General features: G+C 60.0%; 3 protein-coding genes and 1 non-coding gene across 9 annotated transcripts in view; 2 read left to right on the forward strand and 2 right to left on the reverse strand.

Annotated features, from left to right (window-relative positions):
• Positions 1 to 2,750, reverse strand: part of SQSTM1 (sequestosome 1) — a 13,712-nt gene extending 10,962 nt beyond the window's left edge. The window contains exons 1-2 of the mRNA XM_045527727.1: positions 2,469 to 2,750; positions 112 to 207 (exon numbers count right to left, since the gene is read on the reverse strand). Of these exons, the coding sequence (XP_045383683.1) occupies positions 112 to 207; positions 2,469 to 2,673 (301 nt within the window). The 5' untranslated portion in view covers positions 2,674 to 2,750. The remainder of the gene's footprint in view (positions 1 to 111; positions 208 to 2,468) is intronic.
• A 3,038-nt stretch (positions 2,751 to 5,788) lies between these two features.
• On the forward strand, positions 5,789 to 5,892 carry LOC123622027. Its single transcript, XR_006729390.1, has one exon. It is a non-coding gene; the product is annotated as a U6 spliceosomal RNA (small nuclear RNA).
• A 6,352-nt stretch (positions 5,893 to 12,244) lies between these two features.
• Positions 12,245 to 22,489, forward strand: MGAT4B (alpha-1,3-mannosyl-glycoprotein 4-beta-N-acetylglucosaminyltransferase B). The gene is made up of 15 exons (XM_045527726.1): positions 12,245 to 12,622; positions 18,137 to 18,322; positions 18,404 to 18,544; positions 18,633 to 18,766; positions 19,134 to 19,180; positions 19,394 to 19,507; positions 19,714 to 19,789; positions 19,952 to 20,066; positions 20,390 to 20,520; positions 20,713 to 20,820; positions 20,914 to 21,107; positions 21,477 to 21,555; positions 21,634 to 21,721; positions 21,823 to 21,935; positions 22,022 to 22,489. Exons 1-15 carry the CDS (start codon positions 12,526 to 12,528, stop codon positions 22,043 to 22,045), a joined length of 1,647 nt encoding a protein of 548 aa, XP_045383682.1. The 5' UTR covers positions 12,245 to 12,525; the 3' UTR covers positions 22,046 to 22,489.
• An 828-nt stretch (positions 22,490 to 23,317) lies between these two features.
• On the reverse strand, positions 23,318 to 26,782 carry LTC4S (leukotriene C4 synthase). Of its 6 annotated transcripts, XM_045527735.1 has the most exons (5): positions 26,149 to 26,774; positions 24,594 to 24,693; positions 24,420 to 24,490; positions 24,262 to 24,343; positions 23,869 to 24,110 (listed from the first exon to the last, which is right to left on the reverse strand). In XM_045527735.1, exons 1-5 carry the CDS (start codon positions 26,204 to 26,206, stop codon positions 23,981 to 23,983), a joined length of 441 nt encoding a protein of 146 aa, XP_045383691.1. In that variant the 5' UTR covers positions 26,207 to 26,774; the 3' UTR covers positions 23,869 to 23,980. The 6 variants fall into 6 exon arrangements, with proteins under 6 accessions (XP_045383686.1, XP_045383691.1, XP_045383689.1 ...); XM_045527733.1 differs by having other exon boundaries at positions 24,262 to 24,490; positions 24,594 to 24,676; positions 26,149 to 26,782; XM_045527732.1 differs by having other exon boundaries at positions 24,262 to 24,490; positions 26,149 to 26,780.
• Between the last annotated feature and the right edge of the window lie 873 nt (positions 26,783 to 27,655).

Below are 27,655 nucleotides of genomic sequence, written 5' to 3' on the forward strand. Positions count from 1 at the left end.
TGTCTTACACAGCCCTCAGACTCCTGACCCCTTCTTTGGAAGAAATTAAAGTCCTATTTTTGCTCACCCGGAAGCACCTAGTTTCACGAAGCACCCCAGATCAGCCCTTACCTTTAATGTAGATTCGGAAGATGTCATCCTTCACGTAGGACATGGCCATTGTCAGTTCCTCATCACTGGAAAAGGCAACCAAGTCCCCATCCTCATCTAAGTTGTTTAAAAGATGACATATATGAGATTGGGCAAGATGGTTCACGCCTGTAATCCTATCGCTCTGGGAGGCAGAGGCAGGAGGGAGGATCACTTGAGCTCAGGAGTTCGAAACCAGCCTGAGTAAGAGTGAGACCCTGTCTCTACTAAAAATAGAAAAATTAGCTGGGCATTGTCACACATGCCTGAAGTCCCAGCTACTTGGGGGGCTGAGGCAAGAGGATCGCTTGAGCCCAGGAGTTTGAAGTTGCAGTGAGCTGTGATGATGCCACTGCACTCTACCCAGGGTGAGAGTGAGACTCTGTTTCAAAAAAAAAAAAAGGAAACTGAACCCCCTTCCTCACTGCCCCCCTTCATATTAAAAAATAAATAAAAATAAAAGACAACACATGAGTACCCAGGGACTCAGCTGGACACACGCTGCTGAAATGGCTGAGGTCAGTACTAAAAGGGCACCTGCGAGGCTGTAAACTGAGCCCACCTGCCTGAGCCAAGAGGAAGCAGGGGCGAGGGGCAAGACTGCACCTTCAGTCTGGCACCTCGGGACGGCAAGCGCCCCACCCGGGGCCTGGATCACAGCTGCATGCAGGAGGCGGAGGGCGTGCACACGGGCAGCAGCAACAGCTGGCAGCCTGCTGCCCGGCCTCTGGGCCAGCTGCCCCTTCAGAAAGGTGTCCCCTCAGTCCACATCTGCCAGGCCCAGATCCATCTTCAGCTGTGGGAGATCCCCGCCTGTGCCTTGCTCCCAAGGGGCCCAGCCCTCTTATAAGGGCTTGGGCTTCTGGTGGTTTAGGAATAAACAGAGACAGATGAGCCCATCTGCCTGCTTGAACAAAGCTAATAAAAAATATACGTAGTCTCCAGTTTTTACATGTTAGCTCAAATGGTTTTAAATACCACCATGCAGGCCACACTACCACATAGCTGCAGGCTGGACCAGGCCTGTGGGCCACCAGGGGCAACATCTATCACAAGAACAGGAGGGGCACCAAGAGAGGGAAACAACCCAAATGTCTCTCAAGTGATGACCAAATAATCAAATTGTGGCCTGTCCATACAATGGAATATTATTCAGCCACAAAAAGAACTGAAGTACCAGTATGTGCTGTGACCTAGGTGAACCGTGAGCACATTAGCCTAAGTGAAAGAAACTACTTGTGAGACTACACTATAGGATTGCATTTATGTGAAACGTCCAGCCAGGAAAATGAACAGATACAGAAAGCAGATCGGTGGTTGCTGGGGGGATGGGAGGATGGAGAGAGGACAGATAAAGGATGCAAAGGTTCTAAAATTGTGATGATGGTCTACAAACCTATCACTATCCTAAAAACCGCTGAACTGTTCACTTCAAATGGGTGAATTGTATGCTATGTGACTTATACCTCAATAAAGTCGTCACAAAATTCATCTTTTTAAAGAACAGGAGCAGCAGGCAGGCCGGCAGCATTCCAGAGGGAGGTCCCACCACTGCTCCCTCCCAGGGGCCGGCCTTGGCCACTTGCCTCCCTCCCTGCCACCACAACCGCCCAGCCCCACCCCCAGCAGCCACTGGTCACACCAGTGCAGCAGGAAACTGAACTAGCTCCTGGACTTCTGTCCCCACACGAACACCTCTGAGGAACGTCGTGATCCTGTCGCTCCACTACCAGTGGAATACCGTCTGTAACTCAGCCTGGCCTCCGGCGTTCTCCGCGCGTCCCGGGCTCCCAGGCCGGGCCACACCGCCCCGAGTCCCCTCGCACTCCGCGCTTGTTTATCCACGTCACTCCCTCTCCCCTGCCAGCCCTTCCTCCCGGGCTGCCCTGCCCGGGCTCTTCTGGGGCATTATCTGAACCCACCACCTGGCGCAGCAAGATGTCCAGTGTAACCTGAGTGCCCGCCTGACCACCCTGTTCCCGCAGAGAGCCAGAGCGGACGCCCTGGACGTCCTTGCCAAGCTCTGCACCATCGTGGAGGGGGAGGGGTGGCATCTTACGCCCCCAGGCCGGACCGCCCCAGGCACCAGAGGGACAGCGCTGAGCAGCAAGAACAGGGTCGGGACCGGGCCTCGGTCACCGCTCCTGGTCACCAGGCTGGTACCCGAGGCCGAACTGGGGCCCACGCCGGCCACCGCCCGCGTAGTGAGAAGCCACAGCAGTCCCCACTCACGGTCTACCGGCCATCGCCGAGAAGGAAGGGGGCGACCATCCCCGCCCCGCAGGCCCCGCCGCAGGCGGCCCGGCCCGGCCTGCGTCACCGCCCCTCGGCCCGCTCACCGCGGTAGTGGGCCTGAAAGCCGCCGGGCCGGAGCGCGGGGAACAGGGCAGCCACCCGACTCAGCAGCCGCTCGCAGGGCCCGGGCCCAGCTGCGGCCTCGGCTTCCGCCTCAGGTTCTGGGCTGAAGCAGAAGCTGAAGCGGCGGATCTCGCGCGCCGCGTCCTCCTTGCCCAGCAGGTACGCCTTCACGGTGAACGACGCCATGGCTTCCGGGCCGAGCAGCAGCCGCGCGACGCCTGCCGCCGGCGCGCGCCTTTTGTAGAGAGCGCGGAAGCCCCGCCCCGCCCGGCCTCCTGGGGGCGTGGCCTGCCCCGCGCAGCCCCGCCCCGCCCCCGCAGCCGCGCGCGAGCCGCCTTGTCTGGGCCCCGCGACCGCCCCCCCTGCCCGCTGCCGCCCCTCCAGGTGTCCCCGGAACCCTCATTGCCGACCCCTCTCTTCACTACCCCCAGTGCACTGGGGACCCCAAGAGGCCGGCCTCCACACTTATCCGGGCCTGGGCTCCAGCCTCTGCACCTGGGGCAAGGTGATCTGCAGGGGTCCCGCCCCACGCCCCTCCCAGACTGGGGCCTGCTCCTGACTCAGCAGTATAGTTCCCAGGTCGCCGTGACTCAGCATTAGAGCCCCCAGGCTGCCGGCGATGCCCAGTGGAAGGGGACACAGAGAGGCCTGATACCAAGAGGCTCCTAAGCGGTCCAGTGGGTACCGCTTTCCAGAACAAGCTGGCTCCTAGGGTGCTGTCCCCGCCCTGCCATGGTCGGCCTCCCAAGTGGCAGCCTTCTCCATTGTCCATGGCATCTCCACGATGGGTCCCTAACGGGTTGAGGGACAGACCTTGAGTCCGGTCTAAGCACCACAGAAGCTCCCTGTTTAACAGGGGTGCAGCCGAGAGGTGCTGGAGGAGCACAGGGGCAGAGGCTGGGGAGCGCTCCCGTCCCCACCCTGCCAAGGAGCCAACTGAGCCTTTCTGGAGCGCAGGAGCCACCAAGTGTTCACTGCAGCCCAAGAGATTCATGGGGGCCAGACACCACCTGTCAGCACTGGGGTTCAGCTCAACAGGTGGTGGCCAAGGGCCTGCGGGGGGCTCAGGCCTGTTGGCCTCACAGGAAGCCAAGGGGGTCACACCAAATCCCTCCAGCTAGGAACCAAGATACACTGCTGCTATGTGACCAAAGTGACCTGTTCTCAAGGCCTGAGCAAGAAGTTGGTCAGGAAGGGCATGTCATCCTATGGAGCCTCCCAGGCAGGGTCCTGTGAGTAGGAGGTGGGACCTGCTGCGTCAAACGCTTGTCCTTTCAGGGTGGGGCTGGTGGGAGGGGAATCTCCAGGGTGGGGACCCAGAGACCACGGGCGTGTTGGGTGGCTTTTGGCTAGTCAGCCTGGCCAGGTGCGAAGGGGATTTGCCTGTGGGGCACAGCAGGGCAGGTGTGACTTGTCCACAGGTGTGACTGAGCCTTCCCAGAGGGCTCCAGAGTGGGCAAGGCCGGTAGAGAGTCAGGTACAGTCCCCTCTCAGCACAGTCCCTGCATCCAGCTGTGAGCCTGGGAAGTGACCCTCAGCCTGCCCGACCCACTCCCCTGTAGGCAGGACCAGGAGCCAGGGATGGGGCGCGCTGGGCAAAGGCCTGGGGACAGGTGCTGCGAGCGTGACTCAGCAGCCCAGGGGCCTGAGAGCCACCCAGCCCGGCCTCCGCCTGAGCGGGTCAGGTGCCCAAGGACAGGCCCCCGCCCCCAAACGAGCGGTGGTAACGCAGCTGCCACTAGGAACTCCTTTGCTTTCTCACCATTTGGCCTTTTGGGACCGTTTGGGACCGTGGTGGGTTTCGGGGAGGGCGGAGAGAGTCGAGCAGAAAAGAAGCGGGGGCGCTGCCCCTCCCCCCTCCCCCCTCCCCCCGGGAGCCCGGCCCTTCCCGGCATGCCCTGCGGCCGCGCCGCCCTGCCCCCGCCAGTGCGGGAGGTAAACAAGGCCGTGGCCCGGGAACCCCCTGGCAGGGCCCGCTCCTCCGCGGTCAGGTGGTCTGGCCGGCAGTGAGTCAGCGTCCCGTGACTGCTGTCATAACAGGGGGATCCCCGGCCCTCTGCTGCCACCCATCTCGGTGAGCTCTTACTTGGCGGCAGGGGTGGGGAGCGGACCCAGGGCCTTCGTGAGTCTCTCCGGGACCCTGCACAAAAAGAGCCTTAAGAGCCTGCTCCTCTTCTGATGTCTGCCGTCCTTCCACTTCCCTGTGTCCACTGGCCCGGTTCCCACCCTCCAGAGCTGGCACGACACTCAGGGAAAGCCTGGCACCTAAGTCAGGAGACCTGCTATCGACCACTTGCCATCTTTGGGCAAGTGACCAGCCTGTTTCCTCATCACTGGAGTGGGACGACTGGAGTTGCCCTTTCGAGAGGGGCCCCATAAGTGTGCTGGTTGTTTGGCTGCCCAAATTTGGGGCTGTATTTGGGAGTCAGGGAGGAGACTGCAGAGGGGACAGAATAGGGACCCATTATAGACCTGAGTCCAGCTGGTCTGGGAGACAAGCAGGGTTGGGTGGAATGGCTGATTCTGTTTTTGCCACCTGGTGTGTTGTAGCCACTTCCTCAGTTTTCCCCTTCCCCTTTCCTAAATAATCCGCCCCTTAGCAATGGTTTTCCAAAGTTCATTTTCTTCGGGTGTGAAGTCAAGTGTCCAGGTGGGTCCCAGGGCAGCCAGAGACAAGGCTGCTGTGAGATTCGGGCTGAGCTTTTCTGGGCAATCCCTTAGGAGATTGAGGACCACAGGGGACAAAGGCCCTCCAGACCCAGCCGTAGGCCCAATGGGAGAATGGCCTCCAGGCCCTCAGTGCAGCCACTGCCTTCCACTCACTCACAGGGACACACCCCTACTCTGTTCCTCATCATGCCAACTCATTCCACCTGGGGACTTTTCCCAGGCTCTTGCTCTCATCTGAAACCCTTTCCCCTCCTGCCCTGCAAAGCATCATCCTACCCTAAATGTGACCTCCTCAGTGGAGCCTTCCCTGACCTTCCCTCTTGGAAAAATCCCTAAGCACTGCACATCGCCTCCTTTTAGCCCTTTCCTGCTGAAGCCCACAGCCCAGGCAAGGGGTGTCAAGGGCCAAGGGAGTGGGGGAGTATGCCCACAAGAGGTTTGGAAACATCTTTCTAAAGGAAAAGGTGCTCAAGGCAGAGAGAGATGTGGTTAGAGAATTCAGCTATGCCAAGGTATTGCGGAGTGGGGGCACCAGAAACCCTCTGGCACGGCCGCTGGAGGCCAGAGCAGCTGTTCTGGGGGTTGGCTGCCCGTGCTGGGGGCATTTCTCCAAATAAATTCTTACACTCCTGTGCTCGCTTTGGCAGCACATATACTAAAATTGGAACGATACAGAGATTAGCATGGCCCCTGCACAAGGATGACACGCAAATTCGTGAAGCGTTCCATATTTAAAAAAAAGAAAAAGAAAGAAAAAATTGTTATACTCCCTGCCGCGGGGCGGGGACAAGACCCCTGGGCCCTCCAGGCTCACTGAGGGGCAGCCGACACTGCCTGACAGTGTGCAGGGCCGTGGAGACGGCTCTCTCACCAGCGCCAAGTGGGGAGAAGACAGGCTGGCAGAGGCCTGCCGCTGGGCCGCGTCAGCAAGTACCTGTCAGGGAGCTCAGCGCCAGAGGTCCCACCGGCAGAAACTCTCACGTCTGATGGGACGGCGGCGCCGGGAGGCCTCTCCAGCGGGCTCAGGCCAAGGGCCGGGGGCAGTCACTGGAAGGGGGCCTGAGCCACCCAGGGGAGGCTGGGCTAAGCGTGTCTGCCGGCCAGGCCTGTCTGAGGCAGGCACTGGGTGGGACTCCTCGTCCCACCAAGAAGGCCAACAGGCGCTTCACTCTCCCCGAAGCGCCCGGAGAGCCCACCTGGTGCCACTCTTCAGACCTGTCAGAAGTGGTCCAGGCCACGGCTCCGCATGTCCCTCCGCATGGAGTGGGACCTATCCCTGCCTTGTTGTCTGGGGCGCCTTGTAGCTGCAGGGAGGGGACTCCAAAGAGGGTCCAGGATCTGATGGCCTTGCCTGTCACCAGCCTCTCCCTTCACCACCCCGTGGCCAGAGACCTAGCCCCACAAGCAGAGGGCCAGCCTGAGAAGGTTCTGGAAAGGCAAAGGAGGAGCCAGGAGGAGTCGGAAGGAGGGCCTTGAGGACACCACACAGTGATCCATGGAGAAAAGCAGTTCAAGAGGTGGAGAAGGCCGGGGCCTGGTAGCTCACGCCTGTGATCCTAGCACTCTGGGAGGCAGAGGTGGGTGGATCGTTTGAGCTCAGGAGTTCGAGACCAGCCTGAGCAAGAGTGAGACCCCCCATCTCTACTAAAAATAGAAAGAAATTAGCTGGACAACTAAAAATATATAGAAAAAAAAAGAGGTGGGGAAGACCAGGCGCAGGAGAGGGCAGTGTGGCCTTCTCCAGGAAGCCTCAGTCCTGTCCAGTCCTGTCCAGAGCAGGTCGGGGGTTTGGGGTCCCCTGGAGAGGGGTGCTGCAGGCCAGGTCGGGGCTGCACTCTAAGTAAGTGCACTGGTCCTCTCCCTCCCCAGCCTACCCCCTTCGAAAACTCTGGAAAAGTTATATGATTTTGAGGTTCTAACCCTTTCCTGCTCTTAAAGTTTCCATGCACAGCCTGCTCCCTGGGGCTCTGTCTTCTCTCTCCCACGCCTGCCGCCTGCCGCAGGTGCTTACCAATCCCCCACCTCAGCTCTGGGCTCCGCACCCCACACAGTTCCCACCACTTCCCCCTGGGCCAAACCCCCTTGACCAGCGTCCCTGTGTTCCCACTGTGAGCACGCTCTTTGCTCTGCTGGTGTCCCTGGCCTGGCAGGGCTCAGGTAGCATTTGTGGGACGTGTGGCTGTCGAGTGTGAAGGTCAGACACAGTGTGTGCCGCACATCCACACATCGTGTAGCCCCGATGCTCTGCAGTAGTTCAGTCTGGGGTAATCTTTGGAAAAAAGTAGTAAAAGCGCAATCCCTACCCGTGCTGGGCCACGACCTACCATTGAGGGTAGGGTGACCCAAGGTTGGCCCACCAGAGCACTGTAGCTCCCTGGGTAGGGAGTGGACTTGTGACCCAAGCTAGCTGATTAAAAGCTGGCCGGCTGGAAGCTAGAGCCACACTGAGCAAGAGATCAAAGCTTGATCTCAGCATCCAAGCTATGGATCCCGGGCAAGCCTAGTGGTGGATCATGAGATGGCTTAGGCCTGTTGATTTTGGTTTTGGTCGATTGTATCCAAGAGTACTGACCCACCACCTCCTCACACCTCATACCTGTTCCCAATGGCAGTGATGGTCACCACAACACAGGCCAGAAACCTGGAAGTCAGCTATGACCATGCCCTCTCCCTCAAACCACCTGCAGTTCCTGTTGATTGTACTTCTTAATATTAATAGTAATAACAGCAAGAACACTCATGTGGCACATCATTCATGCCAGGAAACATTCTGAATATTTTGTATATATTAACTCACCTGTTCCCTTGAGGTAAGACTATGTGATTAGCTCTGGCCAAGGACCTGAGACAGAAGAGCCATGTATCACCCACAGGCCAGAGTGCTTATTTATTGCCAACGCCAAAGCTTCCAGAACTCTCTGTCTGCTTGCCAGGGAAGCCTGAAATGCTGCCCTGGTAATTCCTCTAGCCTGGACAGCACAGCCCCCAGAGGACCCTTGAAGGATATACAGTTTTGAGAAGTACATATATCTTTTTTTCTTTTTTTTTTTTTTTTTAGAGACAAGGGTCTTGCTATGTTGCTCAGGCTGGTCTCAAACTTCTGGGCTCAAGTGATCATCCCACCACTGCCTCCCAAATACCTGGGAATACAGGCACAGTCACACCACCTAAGCATAACTTTATTAAATTGCAGTGGTGGAGGTGGTGGCTCACGCCTATAGTCCCAGCACTTTGGGAGGCCAAGACAGGAGGATCACATGAGGCCAAGAATTCAAGACCAGCCTGGGCAACATAAGGAGACTCTATCTCTACAAAAAATAAAAATTTAGCCAGACGTGGTGGTGCGTGCACCTGTAGCTCTAGCCATTCGGGGCACTGAGGCAGGAAGATCACTTGAGCCCAGGAAGTTGAGGCTGGTGTACCTAAGATCACACCACTGCACTCTAGCCTGGGTGACAGAGCAAGACCCTGTCTCTTAAAAAAAACAATTTTTTTTTTTAATCACAGAAATTTAGGGTTGTGAAATTTAGGCATAATCAAGCCTATCCTATCGCATTATTAGCCCTATTTTACTCCCAGGTAAATAGGCACAAAAAGTATTAAAGTCATGAAACTATTAAGTGGTAGAGGCCGAATAATGAACCCAGAAGGGCTGTTTCCCTAGTACATGTTCTTGACTTCAATGATATGTACATTCTTCAAAGATTGTTCTGAGTCCATCTACTTTTCATCTCCAATCCCCCTCACCACCACCCCATTCCAGACCATCTTTCTCCTAGATTCTTATGTCAGGGAGGAAAAACTTTCCCCCTACCCTCTCAGGTTCCGGGTATGGGGGCCTGTGAATTGATCTGACAAAAGACAGATTAGAAAGAGAAAAGACAGGATTTTTATTCATTTACTAGGTAGTTAGAATTTGGGGACTCATATACCAACTTAATAGGAAGGGGAGAAGGGCACTTATGAGAAAATATATGACCTTTCGGAAAGATAACAATAGTTTTGCGACAGTCTGTTTGGATGTGGTGGCAGACTTCTACAGGGATAAGAGTCAATCTTACCCTGGCTGCTCCCAGGGAGGAGGTTTGACACTTGAGTTCTTTTGGGAGGCCTTACTTTCAGGCAGATAAAGTTGTTCAGGTAAAAAGTCTACTCTCAAATGTTTTCAGCTCAAAATAATTTTTATGCTGCAGTGGTGTATTTTGGACTCACTTACCTACAACAGCCCCTCCCTGTCCTCCTTGTTTCCTCTCTTATTCTCACCTGCCCTCTCCTGGCCTACAAAGGATAATTTCAAAATGCAAGTACAGTCCCAGCCCCCACTCCTCTTCCGGCTTTGGACCCTATGCAGAGCTCCAAAGGTCAAAGCTCAGGTCCTTGACAAGGTGTGCACAGTCCTGCATGCAGTGCGGCCTGGCCAGCCCTGGTCTGCCCCAGGGGCCCTCTCTCCCAGCACTCACCCGCGTGCCAGGCTCCTCTAACAGGGCATTTGCTTATGCTGGGCCATCTGGCCGCCAATGCCAAAGCTCCTCCTCCTCTCCCCTGGGTCTTACTGCTACCCTCACTGCCCCGGAGGCCATCTGCCAGTCCAGGCATGGTGATGTCCCTGTGACAAGCTTTCTGAGCCCCATGGACCTGGCCTTTCCCGCACTGGGTGCAGTGGCTGTGGGCAAGACTGTGCGAAGGCAGTGACCAGGTGGATTTCTGCGAACGTGTGTCTGTACTGTGCGTATCACTAGTGACTCAAGCATGTCGGGCACACGGTGGACACACAGAATACCTGTTATGAATGAACAAGGGACTGAGGCATCTAGGGAAAGGGCTATCAGCTCGATGAGGTGAGGCTTCAGGGCAGGGCTGCCAAACTCACTGTGCCAGGGATGCCCTTAGTATCTGCAGAAGATGAAGGACTCAGAACCATGTTTTGAAATGCATTGCATTACCAAAAAAATTTTTTTAACTGAAATGCAAATGTCAAAATATAAAAACATGTTCGTGATATATAAATATCTGTGATTCTTTATTAACTTATAAAATTATAAGATCTAGAGGCAGAACTAATAAGTACCAGAAACAAAGTTACTATTGTGAATGTAACCACTATTTTGAAGTGTCTGCAACACCTGTAGAGCAATATATGGAAGTCCCTGTGATCTGTCATGACAGTCACGGGGACTGTTAATTCCGCTGGACTTTGCTGTTCACTCACACAAGTTTCAATTAGGTTAGTGAAAATAAGGATGGGGGTTTTTCTCACCTCAGCTCCTGGACCGCCCCAATTCCCAGTGCCTGGACCACAGGTTAAGGAGGATAGAAAGAGCGGCCCCTCCAAGGGCTGTCTCAGGAAATCTCCAGGAAGACAAAGTGGGCTGGGGGCTGGCAGGTAATCCCAACACAAAAGGGCATTTCACTGTGTGGGAAGCAGGAAGGACAAAGAAGGAAAGGCCCACAGGCTGGGGTTTGGAGAGAAAACAGGACTTCTGTGTGCCCATTTGCCTGCAGGCAGGAGTCGCTGTCCTGAGGTGCAGGAGTGCCCCACTCCTAGCACAGGTGACAGGCATTGCTTACCTGCCTGGAAGTGCAGGGAGTTTAGGTTGCAGGCAGACCCAGATGAATTAATTACTGAAGCAGAAAACAACTGCTGCCTCTGTTTCAAAGAGAGACGGTTGGGAATGAATGGGCTAGAGTAAGGGTCGGGGTAAATGGCCCTGGCACTGGGACATCAGGCTCTCCCCACCCCTCATCCCAGCTCCTCCTGCCCCAGAGCCACTGAGTGTGGAGCAGGAGGGGACCCAGAAGAGGTTCCCAAACTCGGTCGCTGGTAGAACATCTCCTTCATGTCTACTGGTTTAATAATTTTAATATTTTTCCTTAAATAAACTCACTTTTAAAGTTAAACACTTATTTAAAAAAATTTCAAGACCCTTTATATCACAATCCAAATGAAAACCATTATCCTTTGCCACAAATAGAAGACATCTGTGAAAACACAGGAACACAAAATAGTACAGTTTCCTCCAGAAGACTTCAACAAGGCCGGGTCTCTAGCTCAGAAAGTTCCTTAGCAAGTACAGAGAGCAGTGCCGAGCTCTGAAGAATGGAGCCCTATGCCTTAACGGCCCCAGGGTAAAGCCTGCCTCGGCGCTGGCTAGGCGCCCCTGCTCCTAGCGACAGTGTCTCTGTAGGGGTGACGTCCAGACCCCACGGAGCCCGAGCCTGGCCCTGGGCTTCCATCCTGCTCTCCAGGTGCGGGCTGGGCTGCCGGGGTGGCGGCGAGGCCGGGAGGCGCTCGCCAAATGCTTGCCCAGAGGCGGAGCTGGACCCCTTCCCAGTTCCACACGGTCTGGGGACAGCCTGCAGTTAGTACAAGAGTGAAGACGTGAGCGGCCATCAGTGGAGCGCGGCGCGGGGCGGCGGTACCGTAGGGGGCTCGGCCTGCCCCACCCGCGCCGCGCCTGGCACCGGGAAGCCACCCGGGGCCGGGGCCGGTCACTGCTCTACACAGACACAAGCCGGCTTTTACTCCTGAACACAGCCCATTGTTCCTAACGTACGCAGGAGCGCCACCCGGGGTCCAGCACGCCTCCATCCCGGAGACGAGACAAAGGTCCAGGGAGTGCCCGTGGGCGTCGGGGAAGCAGCGGCCACTCCCGGCGGAGTGACCCTGCCGGAGGCAACACCAGTTCCTGCCATTATCTGTCCCCTCCCACCTCCTAGACCCCCTCGGACTTAGGGAAGGGCCTGAGGTCCCCAGGAGAAGAGGAGTGGGGCCCGGGTCTGGGGGGGGCGTCACAAGGAGGATGTTACGGAGAAGGCGTGTGGGGGGCCCGGGGTGCGCCGCCTCCACTGCAAGAGACCCGCACTAGCGATGGCCCCAGCCTCGACCTACCTGAGGCTGGAGCCCGGGTGGGCCCACAGCCCGGGTCACAAGAGCCCACGCGAGGGCCGCCATCCGCAGCCAGCCGACCGGGATCGCGGGCCGCGGTCCCCTGCCCCGCCCCCTCGTGGCGATGGTGGCGGCGGCGGGTGCTGCGGCCCCTTTAAATCCGGGCCGCCCCGCCCTTCGCTGTCGACTCCGCGGCGGCCCCAGATCCAGGCCGGGCCGCGGCTCCCGCCGCCCAGCCCAGCTCAGCCCGGCCCGGCCGCGGAGGCGAGGCCGCCAGTGTCCCGCGCCGGGAGGAGCAGCCTGCGAGGTCCCCGGCCCGGTCCGCATCCCGGCCCGGCTGCATCCCCGCCCGGCCCCGGGCCCCCAGCCCCTCCGCGCCCCGGGGCCGGGGCCCCCGTCGCCTCCTGGCCCCCGCGCCCGGGCCCCGGTCCCCCGGGCCATGCGGCCTCGGCCCCGCCGGCGCCCGCCGCGCACCGGAGGAGATGAGGCTCCGCAATGGCACCTTCCTGACGCTGCTGCTCTTCTGCCTGTGCGCCTTCCTCTCGCTCTCCTGGTACGCAGCTCTCAGCGGCCAGAAAGGTGAGCCCCCACCCCCGCCGCCGCCCGGGCCCGCGCCCGCGCCCGCTCCCGCACCTGGGCGCACCTGGGCCGCGGCCGCGGGAGGCGGCCGGAAGCCGACGCAGGCGCCCCCTCCCCGCCGGGCGGCGAGGGAAGATGCCCCTCCCATCCTCGCCCCCACTTGTTTGCTGCCGGAATAACGAAATTCTCCGGCCCGACTGGGCCAACCCGCCAAGTGGGCTGCTTGGGACCGGCCTCCGTGGGCACAGTTATCCCGATGCTGGGTGGTGGCTGCCACTGACGAGCTGAGGACTCACGGAGTTTTCCGAGAGGGGCAAGACACAAGGTCACAGAGGTAGCTGTGACCAGGTAGTCCCAGGGCGCCAGCTCCAGTTACCTGGGCAGGAGCAGGTACAGTGTTACACAGGTGTGAGGGGACAGCCAGACATCCAGGCACTACCCTCCGTCCAGCACTCCTCCTGTCCACCCCAGCCCGAGTCCACCGCGGTGCTCCTCCTGCCTGTGGTGCTCCTCGGAGCCCCCTGCAGCCCCCTCCATGTCAGCGGGCCAGAGGACTCCTCAGCAGGTGCCTGGGCGCCCAGGAAGCCTATGGCTTCCGGCCTGTGGAATGAGTGAAGGCCTCCTGAGCAGCCAGCCCAGCCCCTGCCCTCGAAACTTACTTTGTATGGCCTCACTGGGCCAACCCCCACTCCTACTCCTCCCTGCCCCTGAAGCTTGCCCAGGCTCACCAGGCCCTCTGGGGTTGGCTGGCACACTTGAGGGTGGAGGGTACCAGCAGCCCCCAGCATTGGCTGGAGTCACTTGCTGGTGGTAGGGGTGGTTTGGGCCGAGTGGGGCCTGAGGCTCTTGTCCACCCAGCCTGAAGCACAGGAGGTGCAGGGAAGAGCTGCTTCCTTCCTGCCTCTCTGCCTTCCTGCTGGAGGCCTAAGCAGGATCAGGCTGGGCCAGCTGACCCTCTGCCCCTCTCCAACCACTCCTTCCCTGTTCCCTAACAGCATATGTGGCTGTGGGAGGACCGGGAGCCTTCCTGGTCCCCCAAGCCCTGCTACTCACACTGGGCTCATGCTAGCCCAGCCCAATCTACTGCACTTTGTCCTTGGGGTAGAATCCCTTGGGCCTCCACAACCCAGGAACTCGGGGAAACTGCTAGGGCCTGGTACAGGGAAGGGCATGGCTGGGACAGAGTTCTTTACAGGTAGAGTGTCTCACCTGCAGGAGGGCATTCTAGCACTTGGGAGAGTGGCCATGAAAGCAGGCTGGAACGGAGGCCCAGGTGGGCCGTATCTGAAAGCTGGGGCACGTCCATCCGTGTGGGTGGGTAGTGACCCCTTGCACCCAGTCCCACAGCTCCTGGGCCTCCTGCAGCAGCTATACGCCCTCAGGCTGGTATCAGGGGCCCCACCAGTGTTCCTCTGGAAGCCCAGCTGGCCATAGGGAGCCAGTCTCAAGGAGCGGCAGAGTGAGGGTTTACAAGTGGCTCCATCTAGGGCCTACTGTGCTGGGGGAGGCATCAGGAGGCTGGCTTCTGAGGGCCTGGGGAGCAGGAGGGCACCCCCAGCCAGAGGTGGGTAGGGGCTTAGGTGCAAGGGTCCTTCCCCTAGGGGATGGAAGCCCACGAGCCAGGGAGGCATGGAGAAGGGGTGATCTGGGCCTGTCTTTTTGAAAGGCTCTTGCTCTTCCTGTGGGGGCCAGTAGGGCCAGGTCTTTGGAGGCCTCAAGAGAAGCCAGAAGTCTGGGCTATTATGTGAACCCATCTCATTCTTATACGTGCATAACTGTATCAGGTCCCTGGCAGAGCCAGACTAAGCCAGTCTGAAGCCAGATGGGATCCTGGCATCCAGATTGCCGAGGGTAGAGGTCTCAGGAGCAGGCCCAGTACTTATTAGAAAGGCAAAGGAACCAGAATTCTCGGAGAATGGAGGAGGTGGGCAGGAACCAGAGAGGAAGGTTCAGCGGGAGCAGGTGGCATCCTGGAAGCCCAGGGTCAAGCCCAGGAAGGACTCTTAGACCTTGGCAAGATGGGCCTTAGAGGAGGATTTGGGGCCCAATTTCACATCCTGCCTTGCTTTGCTAAGTTTGTGAAGCAGCTCTGCCAGTGTGCAAACTGTAGGCCTGGTCCAAGCACCTGCCGAGGACCACTCCCAGGGAGGCAGACCCTTGGGGGGCAACCCTAGGCCTCAGCCACACAGCCCTCCCCAGTATCCAGAGTGTCCTCCACCCTGGGCCTGCACCTTAGCAATGATAGACAGCCTTGTGTGACCCCCAGGAGCGTGCAAGGCCCAGAGAAAAGGCGAACACCTGCCACCCACCTGCAGGTGAATGGCAGACCGTTGGCTGGGCCTGGCACCTGCCTGTGCCCCTCGGAGTCTGTTCCCTTTCGCTCAGAACAGGGTGCAAGGGTTGTGCCCCCACTTGGTCTTTAATCTCTCCCCCAGCAACAGGGAACCAGTGGGAAACATTGTGGTTTGTGGGCCGGGGGGTGTCCCAATTACCCTGCCCTGGGCAGGAGGGTGATAAAGGCCCCAGTCCTCACTGCTGCAGGGCATCTCCCAGTAGCTGACTGCAGCTACAGCCCTTCCCAGGGTCAGCCCCGCCACAGCTCCCTGGGGTGGGGAGGTGTGGATGGAAGGAGAAGCCAAAGTCCCTCCAGCCCCAGCTTCCAGGAACTGCTGCCACAGCCCACCTGCCCAGAGGGCCAGGGGCTCCTGGGCTGCCACTTGCAATACTTGCCATCCTTCCCAGCTCACGAAGGGTATGGGGTGTCAGCGTGGCCTGGTAAAGCCTGGCATGAGGCCCACCCCACGGGGAAGCAGTCACAGAGCTTGAGTTTCTGGCTTTGACAGGCAAGGACAGAGTGGACCCACAATCAGGGAAGCCAGGATCAAGGTCAAGCTGGGGGCCTCGCAGGGACAGGGCCTTCAGTGTTCAAGGAAATGACAAAAGGGCTGATATGGACAGGAGCCCAGGGGTCTGGTCCCCTCCTGATAAACAAAGGACCTAGGCAGGAAGGGAGGCCCCCGGGGGAAGGGAGGCCACAGTGGGGAGCAGGCTGTGCCCAGGGTGGTTCAGAGCAGCATTGCCTACTGGCCTGTCCACCTGGACGAGCTGATGTTGAGCAGACTTGTGCTGTGTAAGGCACAGAGAAGGCCGGGGTCAGGGAGCCCTCTGCCCTTCCCCTCATTTCACAGAGTGGTCCCACCACAGAGGCCGCTCTGGACAGGCCCGTGGCACAATCCACAAACCACAATCCTTAGAGGACTCAGTGGCTCCATTGCGTGGGGGTGGGTGGCAAAGCCGTAGGTGGGTGGGTGGGGATTTGCTGTCCAGGCAGGTCCAGAGCTCTGAGCTCCCTCCTGAGGGCTCCAGGGCCTCAGCACCTTCAGTACTCCTGGTCCTGTCAGCAGTGTCCCTGTGGGCTGTTACTGAGAGAGGAGGACTGGTGAGGGTTGGGGATCAGGTTTCCAGGGTAACCCAGCCTGGAGCCCAGCTTCAGCCTCACAGACCACAGATCTGGTAACCGGACTCCCTTCCCTCCCCCAGGGGCTGCCCCCAGCTCTGCCTTGGCCTTTAGGCAGGGTGTGGGTAGGGAGGATCTGCCTGGCTCCCCTCCCCCCAAGCCTCTCCCTCCTCTGGGCTTCCCCTACCTCTTGCCCTGGGACTTAGCACTTAGACCTTTGCCCCAGCTGGGAAGGAGGTGTGTCCTGAAGTGACCGAACTTTGCCTTGATTGTGACTTTTGGTGCACAGAGCATAGGGGGCCCAACAGCACCCCAGGGCACACTGGGGGCTGTGAACCCAAGGAGGTCAAGGAAAGGAAGAGCTGCCTGGGGGCAGGGTGGTTCTGGAAGGCTTCCTAGACTCCTCCACAGCTTGGAAACAGGCCCTAGACACTGTGTAGTTTTCATTAGGTCCCGGAGACAAAAGGGGATTCTGGCCGAAGCAACAGCATGTGCGAAGGCGTGGACATTAGACACGGAAAAGGAGGCGATGTAATGGCAGATGGAGGGCAAAGGCTAGACGCGTGAGGCCAAGTGCGAGGCTGCAGGAACTGCTGGCTGCCCACCACAGGGATGTTGTTTACTGACTCGGGCTCACGGGCCCTCCAGACCAGTGCCGCCAGTTGCTTGGCACCCCGGGGGTGGGCTTGGCGGGACAGGGGTTGGCAAGGGGATCCTTTTCTGAGGTGGCCCAGGTGCATCACAGGTCTCCAGAGACACAGGCACCAGGGCATTCAGAGCTTGTCCCTTTGCTGCTGTTGACTCTCCTTGAGCAACCTCGGGGCTAGTTTCTCAACTTGGTTTGCTCCTCGGAGCAAAGGGGTGGGTGGGCTCCCTCCACTGCAGCTGCCAGCCCGGAGCCAGGTCGAGTGAGCAGCCAGCGATGGCCATGAGGACAGTGACCCTGTGCCCAGGCTCAGTCTATTTGGAGGGTGGGAGTAGGAGTCTAGGGAGGTTGGCTGTCCCCAGAGAGCCGAAGGGATGCTGCTGTCTCAGGGTGGGGATGCACCAGGAGCTCACGGTGTGGGCTGGAGAAAGAATTCTCACGCAAGGAGTAGAATAGTTTTAGGAAAGAAAGTTTATTTTACTTCTCAAAGGTGGGAAGGGCACGACAGGAAAGTGGGGAGGATAGGAGGTTTCAGGTTATTTGGGAACAAAGAGAAAGAAAAAAGTAATTGTGGCCAACTGATAGCAAAAACAGCTGTGAAACTGTTGCGTGCTTCGCTGTGAGGCCAGCTTATCAAAGTCCTTGAAATGTAGTCCTGACAGGAACTGAGGCAGAGAGCTGGAGGCGGCTCGCACCCCTGCTGTCCGCTTAGGCCTCTTCAGGAAACTCTTAGAGACAACGATTGAGGTCCCAGGTGTTTAATCAAACAAAACAAAGGGGCGCTTGTGCAGTGAGTTTTTCTTTAGAAAACGCCCCTTTCTTTAGAGGGGCAATGATATGCTGAGAGTTTATTTCTCTTCTGTTTGATAGTTAATTTTCCTCTGTTAGCTACTTAATTAACAAGGCCACCTTTCACTGTCCGTGACATCATCCCGGGAGGTAGGGGCTGAAGGGAGGGAGGGGAAGGCTGGAGTCTTGAGGAAGGGGTGATCCTCGTGCCTTGGGTGGGGCCTTGGGCATCCGCTCCCCCTACTTCGGGAAGGAGCATGTGCTGTGAAAAGCAAGAGGGGTTAGAAGCCAGTGGGCAAAGAGGGCTCAGTCTGGGCTGTTCTGGCCCCTGCTTAGGATTGCCCTGCCTAGGGCTGGAAGCCGTCCTGTGGCTCCCGCCTCAGATGGCTCGGGGAGAGTACTGCAAGAGTGCTAATCCCCCTGGTGGACGCTTTTCTCCCCCAAGCATGTGTCAGTGCGACTTTAGAGTGGCCCTGTGTAACTCCAGGTGTTCTTGTGTGGCAGGCACGAGAACAGACAGTAGATGGGCTATTGCCCAGATGCACCCCCTGGCACACTCGAGGGGTGGGCGGTAGGTCAGCTCTAGGCCGCCCCCTGGTGACGGCGTGCATACCGCCTGCAGGCGACGTGGTAGACATTTACCAGCGGGAGTTCCTGGCACTGCGGGAGCGTTTGCACGCGGCTGAGCAGGAGAGCCTCAAGCGCTCCAAGGAGCTCAACCTGGTGCTGGACGAGATCAAGAGGGCCGTGTCAGAGAGGCAGGCTCTGCGAGACGGAGACAGCAATCGCACCTGGGGCCGCCTAACAGGTGAGCTCCAGGGCAGGACAAGGTGGGGGGCCAGGCTGGCTGCGTTGTCTTAATCTGTCCTGTCCCTTTTTGACCACCCAGAGGACCCCCGACTGAAGCCGTGGAACGTCTCTCACAGGCACGTGCTGCACCTGCCCACTGTCTTCCACCACCTGCCGCACCTGCTGGCCAAGGAGAGCAGTCTGCAGCCGGCGGTGCGCGTGGGCCAGGGCCGCACTGGAGGTAGGGGCGTGGCCAGGGAGGGGTGCAAGGCAGGTGCTGGGGCCGTCCCCTGCGCCCTGCCCTGTGTCACCCCTCCGTGCCCCCGCAGTGTCGGTGGTGATGGGCATCCCGAGCGTGCGGCGTGAGGTACACTCGTACCTGACGGACACTCTGCACTCGCTCATCTCCGAGCTGAGCCCGCAGGAGAAGGAGGACTCCGTCATCGTGGTGCTGGTCGCCGAGGCGAGTGCGCGGGTCTAGGGGCCATTCAGAGGAAGACCATGGCACAAAATAACAAGAAGGAGAAATAAAAACAGAACATCATCCCAGAGGAAAAAGCTATCAGAAGTTCAATTGTCAGTTTCATCACAATTTATCAAGACAAAGTTAAAAAGAAAGAAACATTTTAGCGCCCCCTCGTGGAGATGCCTGTTACCGGCATGCCCCGCCCACGGTCCTGTGTCCCCCCGAGGGCTTTTTCCTCGGCCCTCAGCACCAGGGCTCACTCCCTCCACGTGTGGGCACATCTGAAGCCTGTGCCCCTCCCCCCTTCCTCCTGGCCATGTGGGGTGGCAGCTGAGCTAAAGGAGGGTGTTTGGTCTCCCCACAGACTGACCCACAGTACACTTCAGCAGTGACAGAGGACATCAAGGCCCTGTGAGTACTGGCCGCCCCAGAGAGCTGGTGCCGGGAGGGGTCTTTGTGGGGTGTCGGGCAGGCAGGTGTTGCTTCCCCTACATGCTAGTGCCTTCCCTCTGTGGGGGAGGGGGCTTGTGTCTGGTGAGCCTGGAGAAGGGGACAGGGTTTGGTTGGCTCAGTGTCCCTCAGCCCCTGGAGGCTGCACACCCACTGGGCCTTCCCATCCCTCAGGTTCGCCACAGAGATCCATTCTGGACTCCTAGAGGTCATCTCCCCTTCCCCCCACTTCTATCCTGACTTCTCCCGCCTCCGCGAGTCCTTTGGGGACCCCAAGGAGAGAGTCAGGTATTAGCATTCCCCCAGACCCCGGCAGCCTGCCCGCCTGTGCTGAGAACCGTGTATTGGCACTTGCCTGCAGCACTCCCGATTCTCCCTGGGAGGACCCTTGCTTGAGGGTGGGAGGACAGGCCTGCCCACCAGTGGCATCTCTGTAGCAGCCACCCTGGAGGTAGAGGGTTTGAGCTCCTGAGGCCCCTGCCCCTGGCCCGCAGGTGGAGGACCAAACAGAACCTGGATTACTGCTTCCTCATGATGTACGCGCAATCCAAGGGCGTCTACTACGTGCAGGTCAGCCCTGGGACCCGCTACCCCACTGCCCTGTCCCTGATTGGCCTTGGTACTAAGCCCTGTCCTGCAGTGCACCTGGCCAGCTCTGGTCAGATCTGGGTGATGGCCTGTCCCTACCACCACGCCCATCCTGAGTCCTGGCCCCTCTGCCTGCCTGTGCAGCTGGAGGATGACATCGTGGCCAAACCTCACTACCTGAGCACCATGAAGAACTTCGCACTTCAGCAGCCCTCGGAGGACTGGATGATCCTGGAGTTCTCCCAGCTGGGCTTTATTGGTGTGCCTCACCCCCCACGCCCTTCAGTGTAGCTGCTCTGCCTCTCTGCCATCCTCCGGTCCCAGTGCTATGCTGTGTCATGCTGTGATAACCTTTGCCCAGACTGGGCCTGGCCTGGCCTGGCCTGTTCCCATCTGCTCTCTGCATGGAGGGTGTCTCCGTTCACCGTCCCTGCCTGCCCCCTTGTGCCCACGCCCACCTGAAGTCCACCCACGGGGTTTGCTGTGGGAGTGGGACCTTCCCAGTGGCCCCCACAGGGATTAAGAGGAAGTGGGCAGTGCAGCGCTGCCCACCCAGCACCCTTGTCCCTGTCCCACTCCCAGGGAAGATGTTTAAGTCGCTGGACCTGAGCCTGATTGTGGAGTTCATCCTCATGTTCTACCGGGACAAGCCCATCGACTGGCTCCTGGACCACATTCTGTGGGTGAAAGTCTGCAACCCCGAGAAGGACGCGGTGAGCGGGGCCTGTGCAGAGGCAGGCAGGGTGCACAGGGCAGGGGCTCGCAGCGGCCAGTAGGGACTGGTTCCCGGTGTCTGACACGGAGGGCACTGCAGGCTACGGGAGGGCCCTGGTGGCTGTTTGGCAAGGCCAAGTTGTGGGAGACCAGGCCGAGCTGAGCCCTGGGGTGTCACCCTCCCTCTGCAGAAGCACTGTGACCGGCAGAAGGCCAACCTGAGGATCCGCTTCAAGCCGTCCCTCTTCCAGCATGTGGGCACACACTCCTCACTGGCAGGCAAGATCCAGAAACTGAAGGTGGGCCGCGCCCCACGCTCACCCTGGGTGGAGCTGGCTGGGGTGGGGTGGGGGTGAGGCCACGCCAGCACCGCTGTCCCTATGCGGCTGCAGGACAAGGACTTCGGGAAGCAGGCCCTGCGGAAGGAGCACGTGAACCCGCCGGCGGAGGTGAGCACGAGCCTCAAGACATACCAGCACTTCACCCTGGAGAAGGCCTACCTGCGCGAGGACTTCTTCTGGGCCTTCACCCCCGCTGCGGGGGACTTCATCCGCTTCCGCTTCTTCCAGCCGCTGCGCCTGGAGCGGTCAGTGCCAGAACCCAGAGGCTGGCTTTGGGGGTGGGGGCTGGGTGGCCACCAGGTATAGGCCTCACCACAAATTTCTAGGTCTTTAGGTGACCCCCAGCAAATTACTTATCCTCACCATGCCTCAGTTTACTTGCCTGAAAACTGGGGCTCCTGAGAGGAGCTACCTTGTAAATAACAAATCAGACAGTGCCATTGCGTATCACCATGGTCCCAGAGAGAGGCTCTGGTTGCCTTGCACAGCCTGACGGCTGCCCTGGAGCCCACCTGGTGTGCTCCTGGCCTGGGCCTGGCCTTGCTCCGCGGGGGCCTGGGCAGTGTGCCCGGAGTGCCGGCCCTGCAGCAGCTCACAGGCCTGCCTGGCCGTAGGTTCTTCTTCCGCAGTGGGAACATCGAGCACCCAGAGGACAAGCTCTTCAACACTTCTGTGGAGGTGCTGCCCTTTGATGTGAGTGTGGAAGGGTGCGGGTGGGCACTGCGGTCGGGCCCCCCCATGGCCACCTGCTTCAGCCCCTTTTGTCCCCAGAACCCCCAGTCGGACAAGGAAGCCCTGCAGGAAGGCCGCTCAGCCACTCTCCGGTACCCACGGAGCCCCGATGGCTACCTCCAGATCGGTGAGTGGGGGTGGGGAGAGCAGATGCTGGGCTGAGCGTGTAGGCCCTGAGCGTCTGGGCTGGGGTTTGGGGGATACCCTCTCAGCACTGCCCTCCCTCAGGCTCCTTCCACAAGGGTGTGGCAGAGGGTGAGGTGGACCCTGCCTTCGGTCCCCTGGAAGCCCTGCGTCTCTCCATCCAGACCGACTCGCCGGTGTGGGTCATTCTGAGTGAGGTGAGGGGCAGGGAGCGTACAGGGCACAACCCCAAAGCCCTGGCAGAGCTCTCAGGCCCCACTAACCCTTAGTCTGGCTCTTCTAGATCTTCCTGAAAAAGGCCGATTAAGGGAGGTCTTCTGAGCGTGCACTGAGGGTCAGCCTGGAGCCTACGTTTCCAGGGATGTCGTCGCTGCTGCCCCCGGAGGGCCAGGCACGCCGCCCGGCCGCAGGATTGTGCCTGGAGCGGGCTTGGGCCGGCCTGGGGTCCCGCTGGCCCGGAGGCCCCAGGAGCTGGTGCTGCCCAGCCCGCTGGGCCGGGGGAGGAGGCAGGCAGCCCCCACACTGTGCCTGAGGCCGGCCCGCGCCACCCGGAACCGTTCGCACCCGGCTGGCTCCCGTCAGGCCGTTTTAGAAGAGCTTTTTCTTGGGCGCCCACTGTCTCTGGCGGGAACACTGGAATGCATATACTACTTTCTGTGCTGTGTTTTTTATTCTTGGATACATTTGATTTTTTCACGTAAGTCCACATATACTTCTTAAGAGCGTGACTTGTAATAAAGGATTAATGAAGTGTGTGCCTCAAACACGAGTGCTTTGGACAACTCCACTTCTGCCTTTGTGCTTTGCTTTGCTTCGCTTCAAGTGTCTGGCCTGTGCCCAGTAGCCTTGCCGGGCCACCCCACCCATAGCAGCTGCAACTTCTGGTGGCATGTCCCAGTGCTCCCAGCAAGTATCTCTGTTGACTTCACCCCCATTTCACAGGAGGGTCTGAGGCAGCCAGTCAGTAACTCATGGGTGGAGCCCACCCAGAATCCGGGCCCAGGCACCCACAGCTGCCCCTGCCCTGTCAGGAACCCCCACTGCTCTCTCCCATGTCACCGTGGGTGCCCCAAGTATCTGGCTCCAACTGGTTCCAGCTGCTTGAGACAAGGCCTTCCTTTTGCCCCTCAAGCCAAAGGCATTTCCCAACCTCTTTGTTCCCCTGCTTCCTGGGTTTCAGCTCTGTCCTCATCTTGGGTCCCCAAGACTCTGCTCTTCTCTGATCCCTGGTCTCTGACACCTTTAGGGTCTCCTCTCCACCCCAGGCCTTTGCACACACTGTTGCCCCTGCTTGGGAAGCTGTTCCTCCGCAGCCTTGCTGAAAGTCACTTCTTTACATTGACTAATTGATTGAGACAGAGTCTCGCTCTGTCACCTGGGCTAGAGCACAGTGGCATCATCATAGCTCACAGCAACCTCAAACTCCTGGACTCAAGCGATCCTTCCGCCTCAGTCTCTCAAGTAGCTGGGACTACAGGCACGCGCCACCACCATGCCTGGCTGATTTTTCTATTTTTTGTACAATAGATACAGGGTCTGGCTCTTGCTCAGGCTAGTCTCAAACTCCTGATCTGAAGCAATCCTCCAGTCTCGGCCTCCCAAAGTGCTAGGATTACAGGTGTAAGTCACTGCACCTGGCCTGAAGGTTACTTCTTTAGAGATGCTTTGGTCGAGTCCTCACTGTGTCTGGTCCCCCAAGGCACCTGGCCATTCTCTCGAGGGCACCTGTCACTGACTGCGTTCCTACAGTGGTCTCGGAGGGCTGTCCCGAACACCTACGCTGGGAACCAGTGCTGACAGGAAAGGTCCCTGCCCGGGTCAGGGGAGGGGAGGGCCAGATGGAGGGGAGAGATGAGGAGGGAGCCTGAGCGTGGGGAGGAGGAGCCGTGGGGGGACCCCGGAGGAAACGGTGCCCTGGGCAGAAGCGCCACGGGCCGGGCGTGTTGCGGCAGAGGTTGAGTGTAGGGCAGAAGACCAGATGGAGCCGGCCCCGGGGGAGGCCCTTTCCTTCGCGACCCCACCCATGCCCCCTGCGGCGTGCCCACGGACTGGCACGGCCCGGAGCCGGGCCCCTCCGGGCTCCACAACCCTCAGCGCGCGACCCCTCCGACCCAGAGAACGCAGCTGGGGGCCAGTCGCGACAACTTTAATTAGAGACTGGGTAGGGGAGGCGAGCAGCCCTCCCCGTGCTCCTGGAGGCGCCGGCTTTTCTCCTCCGGCCGCCGGGCCGGCCGCCGTCTTCTCAGGCCCCGGGCAGCAGCGTCCGAAGCCGTCGGAGCGGCGCGGCGGGGAGGAAGTGCACGAGCAGGCCGAGCGCCGCCAGCGCCACCAGCAGCCAGAGCGCGCGCGCGCTCGCGTACAGCGGGCCCAGCCTGCGGGCGGCGGTCAGCGGGGGGTGCGGCCCGGCCCGCCCCCAGCCCGGCCCGGACCCCCAGGGCCGCCGCCGGGGCCCGCCCGCTCCCGCTCCCGCTCCCGAACGGCGGAGCCGGCCCGCGGGCCTTCCCGGGCCGCCCCGGTGCTCACCTGAGCTGCGCCGAGCGCGCGTAGCCCTGGAAGTAGCGGAGGCGCGCGAACAGGTAGACCAGGCCGCACAGGGCCGCCGCCCCTGCGAGAGGCGCGGGTGAGCACGCCCCGGGGCCTCGGGGGGCTCCGGTGCGTGCGCCCCTGCCCCGCGCCCAGACCTTCGTGAAAGAAGACGCCGGCGACCCAGAGCGTGGCGAGGAACAGCGGGAAGTACTCGCTGCAGTTCACCCTGCGGCGGGGCGGGTGGGGTGAGGGCGCCTAGCGGGCCGGGCCCGGGACCCTGACCGCCCGGCGCCCTCCCCTCCCGCCCGCGCCATCCCGCCGCGCCTCACTGGGCTCGGTAGACGCGCTCGAACTCGGGTGGGCCGGTCGTGAGTGGCGGCGACACGCGGAAGGCCCTGCGCGCCGAGATCACCTGCAGGGAGAAGTAGGCTGTGGCGGAGGGCGAGAGTCAGGTCTGGACACCCCGCAGCTTGTGGGGCCGGAGGGCTTTTCCATCCTGGCCCTGCACTTTCCCCCCTGCTTGCTTCCCCGCCAACTCCCTGCGGGCACTCTACAGGGGAGGGCAGGGCTGAGGCCTGGGGTGCAGAGAGGCCCTGTCCCACCCTGTGAGTGTGCGCGGGGGGAGGGGTGTTATGCAGGCGCAGGGACACCTGTCGCAGGAAGAGCCACGTGAGACTTTGCCCCTGAATCATTTGACTTGAAAAACACAGGTAAATACCCGGCTCTGGCTCTCTAGACATAGGCCTCAGCTTCAGAGTCCCTGACCAGGAAGTGCTACCAGGGCCTGAGGACAGAACTGGCTGCATTGCTCAAGGTGCAAGGAAACACACACACTGTGGTCCCTGGTCACCCACCTACAGAGACCACCAGAAGGGACCCAGGCCAAAGTCACTCAAGCTTGGGTCCCTGTGCCTCCAAACTGTGACATGGGGACCTGCCTCAGTTTCTCTGTTCAGGCATTCTGGACCCAGGCCTAAATCTGACAGATCCCCTCTCTCCTGCTGCCAGGTGGTTGCAGCTGGGACTCTCCCAGCTTAACTCCAGGACCCCAGGGCTCTGCCGCCCTCCACTCCAACATGGGTGGGTGCAGGGGATAGGCTGGCCCTCAAGGTTCTCTGTGAGCAAGGGCCCGTCTCTTGGCCCTGGCCCACACACACGGCCCCAGTGCTGAGTGTCCGCCTATCTCCCAGTGAGTCCTGTGGCCCTGGTGCCTTTGGTGCCAGGCTCTCTACTGACATATCCTACTGCAAGTGCTAGGTCAGCACAGTGCTGGTGGTCAAGTTGGCCTGTCTGTTCTGCCACTTCAGGGCCCCCACTGGAGGCTGCGCCTTATCCTAGCCCACACACTGTGGGGCAGTGCCATCCCCAAGCCACAGAGATGTCTGGTCCAGGAATATGTCTTCTAGCTCAGTCTGGGAAAGGCACGGATCTGGCACCTTTTGTGGGGCTGGGAGAGTGGGTTCCAACCCTGCCCAGCTCCACATGGTCCCGGCAGGGAGGGCGCCTTTGAAGGCAGGGCTGAGGGATGGAGGCTGCTTGCTGGGACACCCAGAGAGAGGACAGCTGGAAAGGGCAGGGATCAGCTGCCCCAAGCCCATAGCTGTCTGACCATTCTTCCTGGTACCCTCCTGCTCCCCACATCCTGTAGCTCACACAGCCGCATGCCCCACCCGGGTCCCCGAGGGCCGCTGCCCTCCTCCAGGCTTCTTTGTGCTGGCCGAGCTCTGAGGGGCTTGGGCCTTGGCACTGGAGCCTGGGCTAGAGGCCCCACCTCTGCCCTCTGCCTGGGCCCGGGCCGGCCAGCACTTCCCCAGGGACTGGTGGGCAGAAGGCCAGCGACAGGGGTCTGAGACCCACCCACCTCCCAGACAGGAGCTAGCCCACCTTGCAACAGGACTCCCAGGAGGGTGACGGTGGCCAGAAGAGCCACATCGTCCTTCATGGTGCCGGTGGCTTTGGCAGGCCCAAGCTGGCGTGTGGAAGGGCTAGCTGGAGAGCTCTTATCTCCTGCTGCTTAGAGGTTGGCCCAAGAGAGGAAGAATAGCCTCAGCACTCTCCCTGCCCCGCCTCCGTCTCCATGGAGTCGGGGGGGACCATGCCCACACGGAGCTGGGGAGCTAGCCAGGCCAGCAGAGCAGAAACCAGGCCTGGGAGTGGGACAGCAGTAAGCTGGGGTCAGCCTGGCCACTTCTCCCAATTGTTCTTGTCCCATCCACGCCTAGCCCTGTGCCGACAGAGCCCAAGCCATCCACCCCCGGGTGAGTCCAGCTGCAGCCACGCCCAGTGTCTCACAGGCTCTGCACCCTTGGCAGGTGCCAGCAGGCTCTTCAGACCTCCCCTTCATCATGGGGCCACTCCCGGCCCCAGGCTCACCAACTCCCAGCCCTGCCTCCTCCGCCCACCCGTGTGCACACACACTTATCTGTGTCCCCACACACTTATCTGTGTCCCCGCTCCCAACCGGGGCTGTTCTGTCACATGCAACTCTGACTGCGTCCTTCCCTGCCCAAACCATCCCTGTGGCCTTGAATGGAGTCTAAGCCCTCCCCCTCCACCGCACCCGCCCCAGCCACACTGGGCCCCACCAAGTTCTTGCTTCTTCCAGGAAACCTGATGCCCCCCAGTCTCACATTCACACGGGCTCCAGGCACAAAGGCTGTCCTGCCATGGCAATGGCACCGGTCCCAGGGCCTCCCAGCTGGCAGAGTGGATCAGCCCACTTGGGATGGCCAAAGCCATCGCTCTGATGGGCCTCTGACCCCAGAATAGTCACCTGCCATTTGTGCCTGCCCAGCATCCCCCAGGGTAACACCCGCTACCCCCTGCCTTCCCGAGGCACCAGCCCTCCCTACATTCAGGCCTGTGGGATGGACACGTGAGCCAAGGCTGACTCCGGACAGCGAGGTGCAGTTCTGGAAACTCAGGGACAGGAAGCTCAGGGTGGGGAGGGAGAAGACTGAGGGCTGCTGGCCACTGGCCACCCTAGGAGGATGGAGCCACATAGGGCTGGGCTGCGAGGAGAGGAGAGAGGCAGCTGAGGACTCGTGTCATGACGCCCTGGGCCCCCTGGCCTGGATACTCCTCTGGGCAGCTCAGCCTTCCCAGTGTTGTGAGATGCCCGCTTCTGCTTTTGGCTTGAGTGAGCTTCAGGTGGGTTTTGGTTGGTGCTGGCAGAGTCCAGACTGACAGAGGTGCACAGGCAATACCCGGGCGAGGCCAGATGCTGGGGGCAGGGATGGGTCCTGGGCCACAGGGGCCTTGGGAGCTCTGTCCTTGCCACCCAGCCTGAGGGTGTGCTGCCTGCTGGGCTCCCCTCAACCCTTCCCTGCCACCACCTGGCCACTGCCCCCAGGAAACCACGTGCTCCCTGCTGGGCACCCTGCAAGCTCCT

Source organism: Lemur catta, chromosome 16 (genome assembly GCF_020740605.2).
Source record: "Lemur catta isolate mLemCat1 chromosome 16, mLemCat1.pri, whole genome shotgun sequence".
In the NCBI taxonomy this organism is placed as follows: domain Eukaryota; kingdom Metazoa; phylum Chordata; class Mammalia; order Primates; family Lemuridae; genus Lemur; species Lemur catta.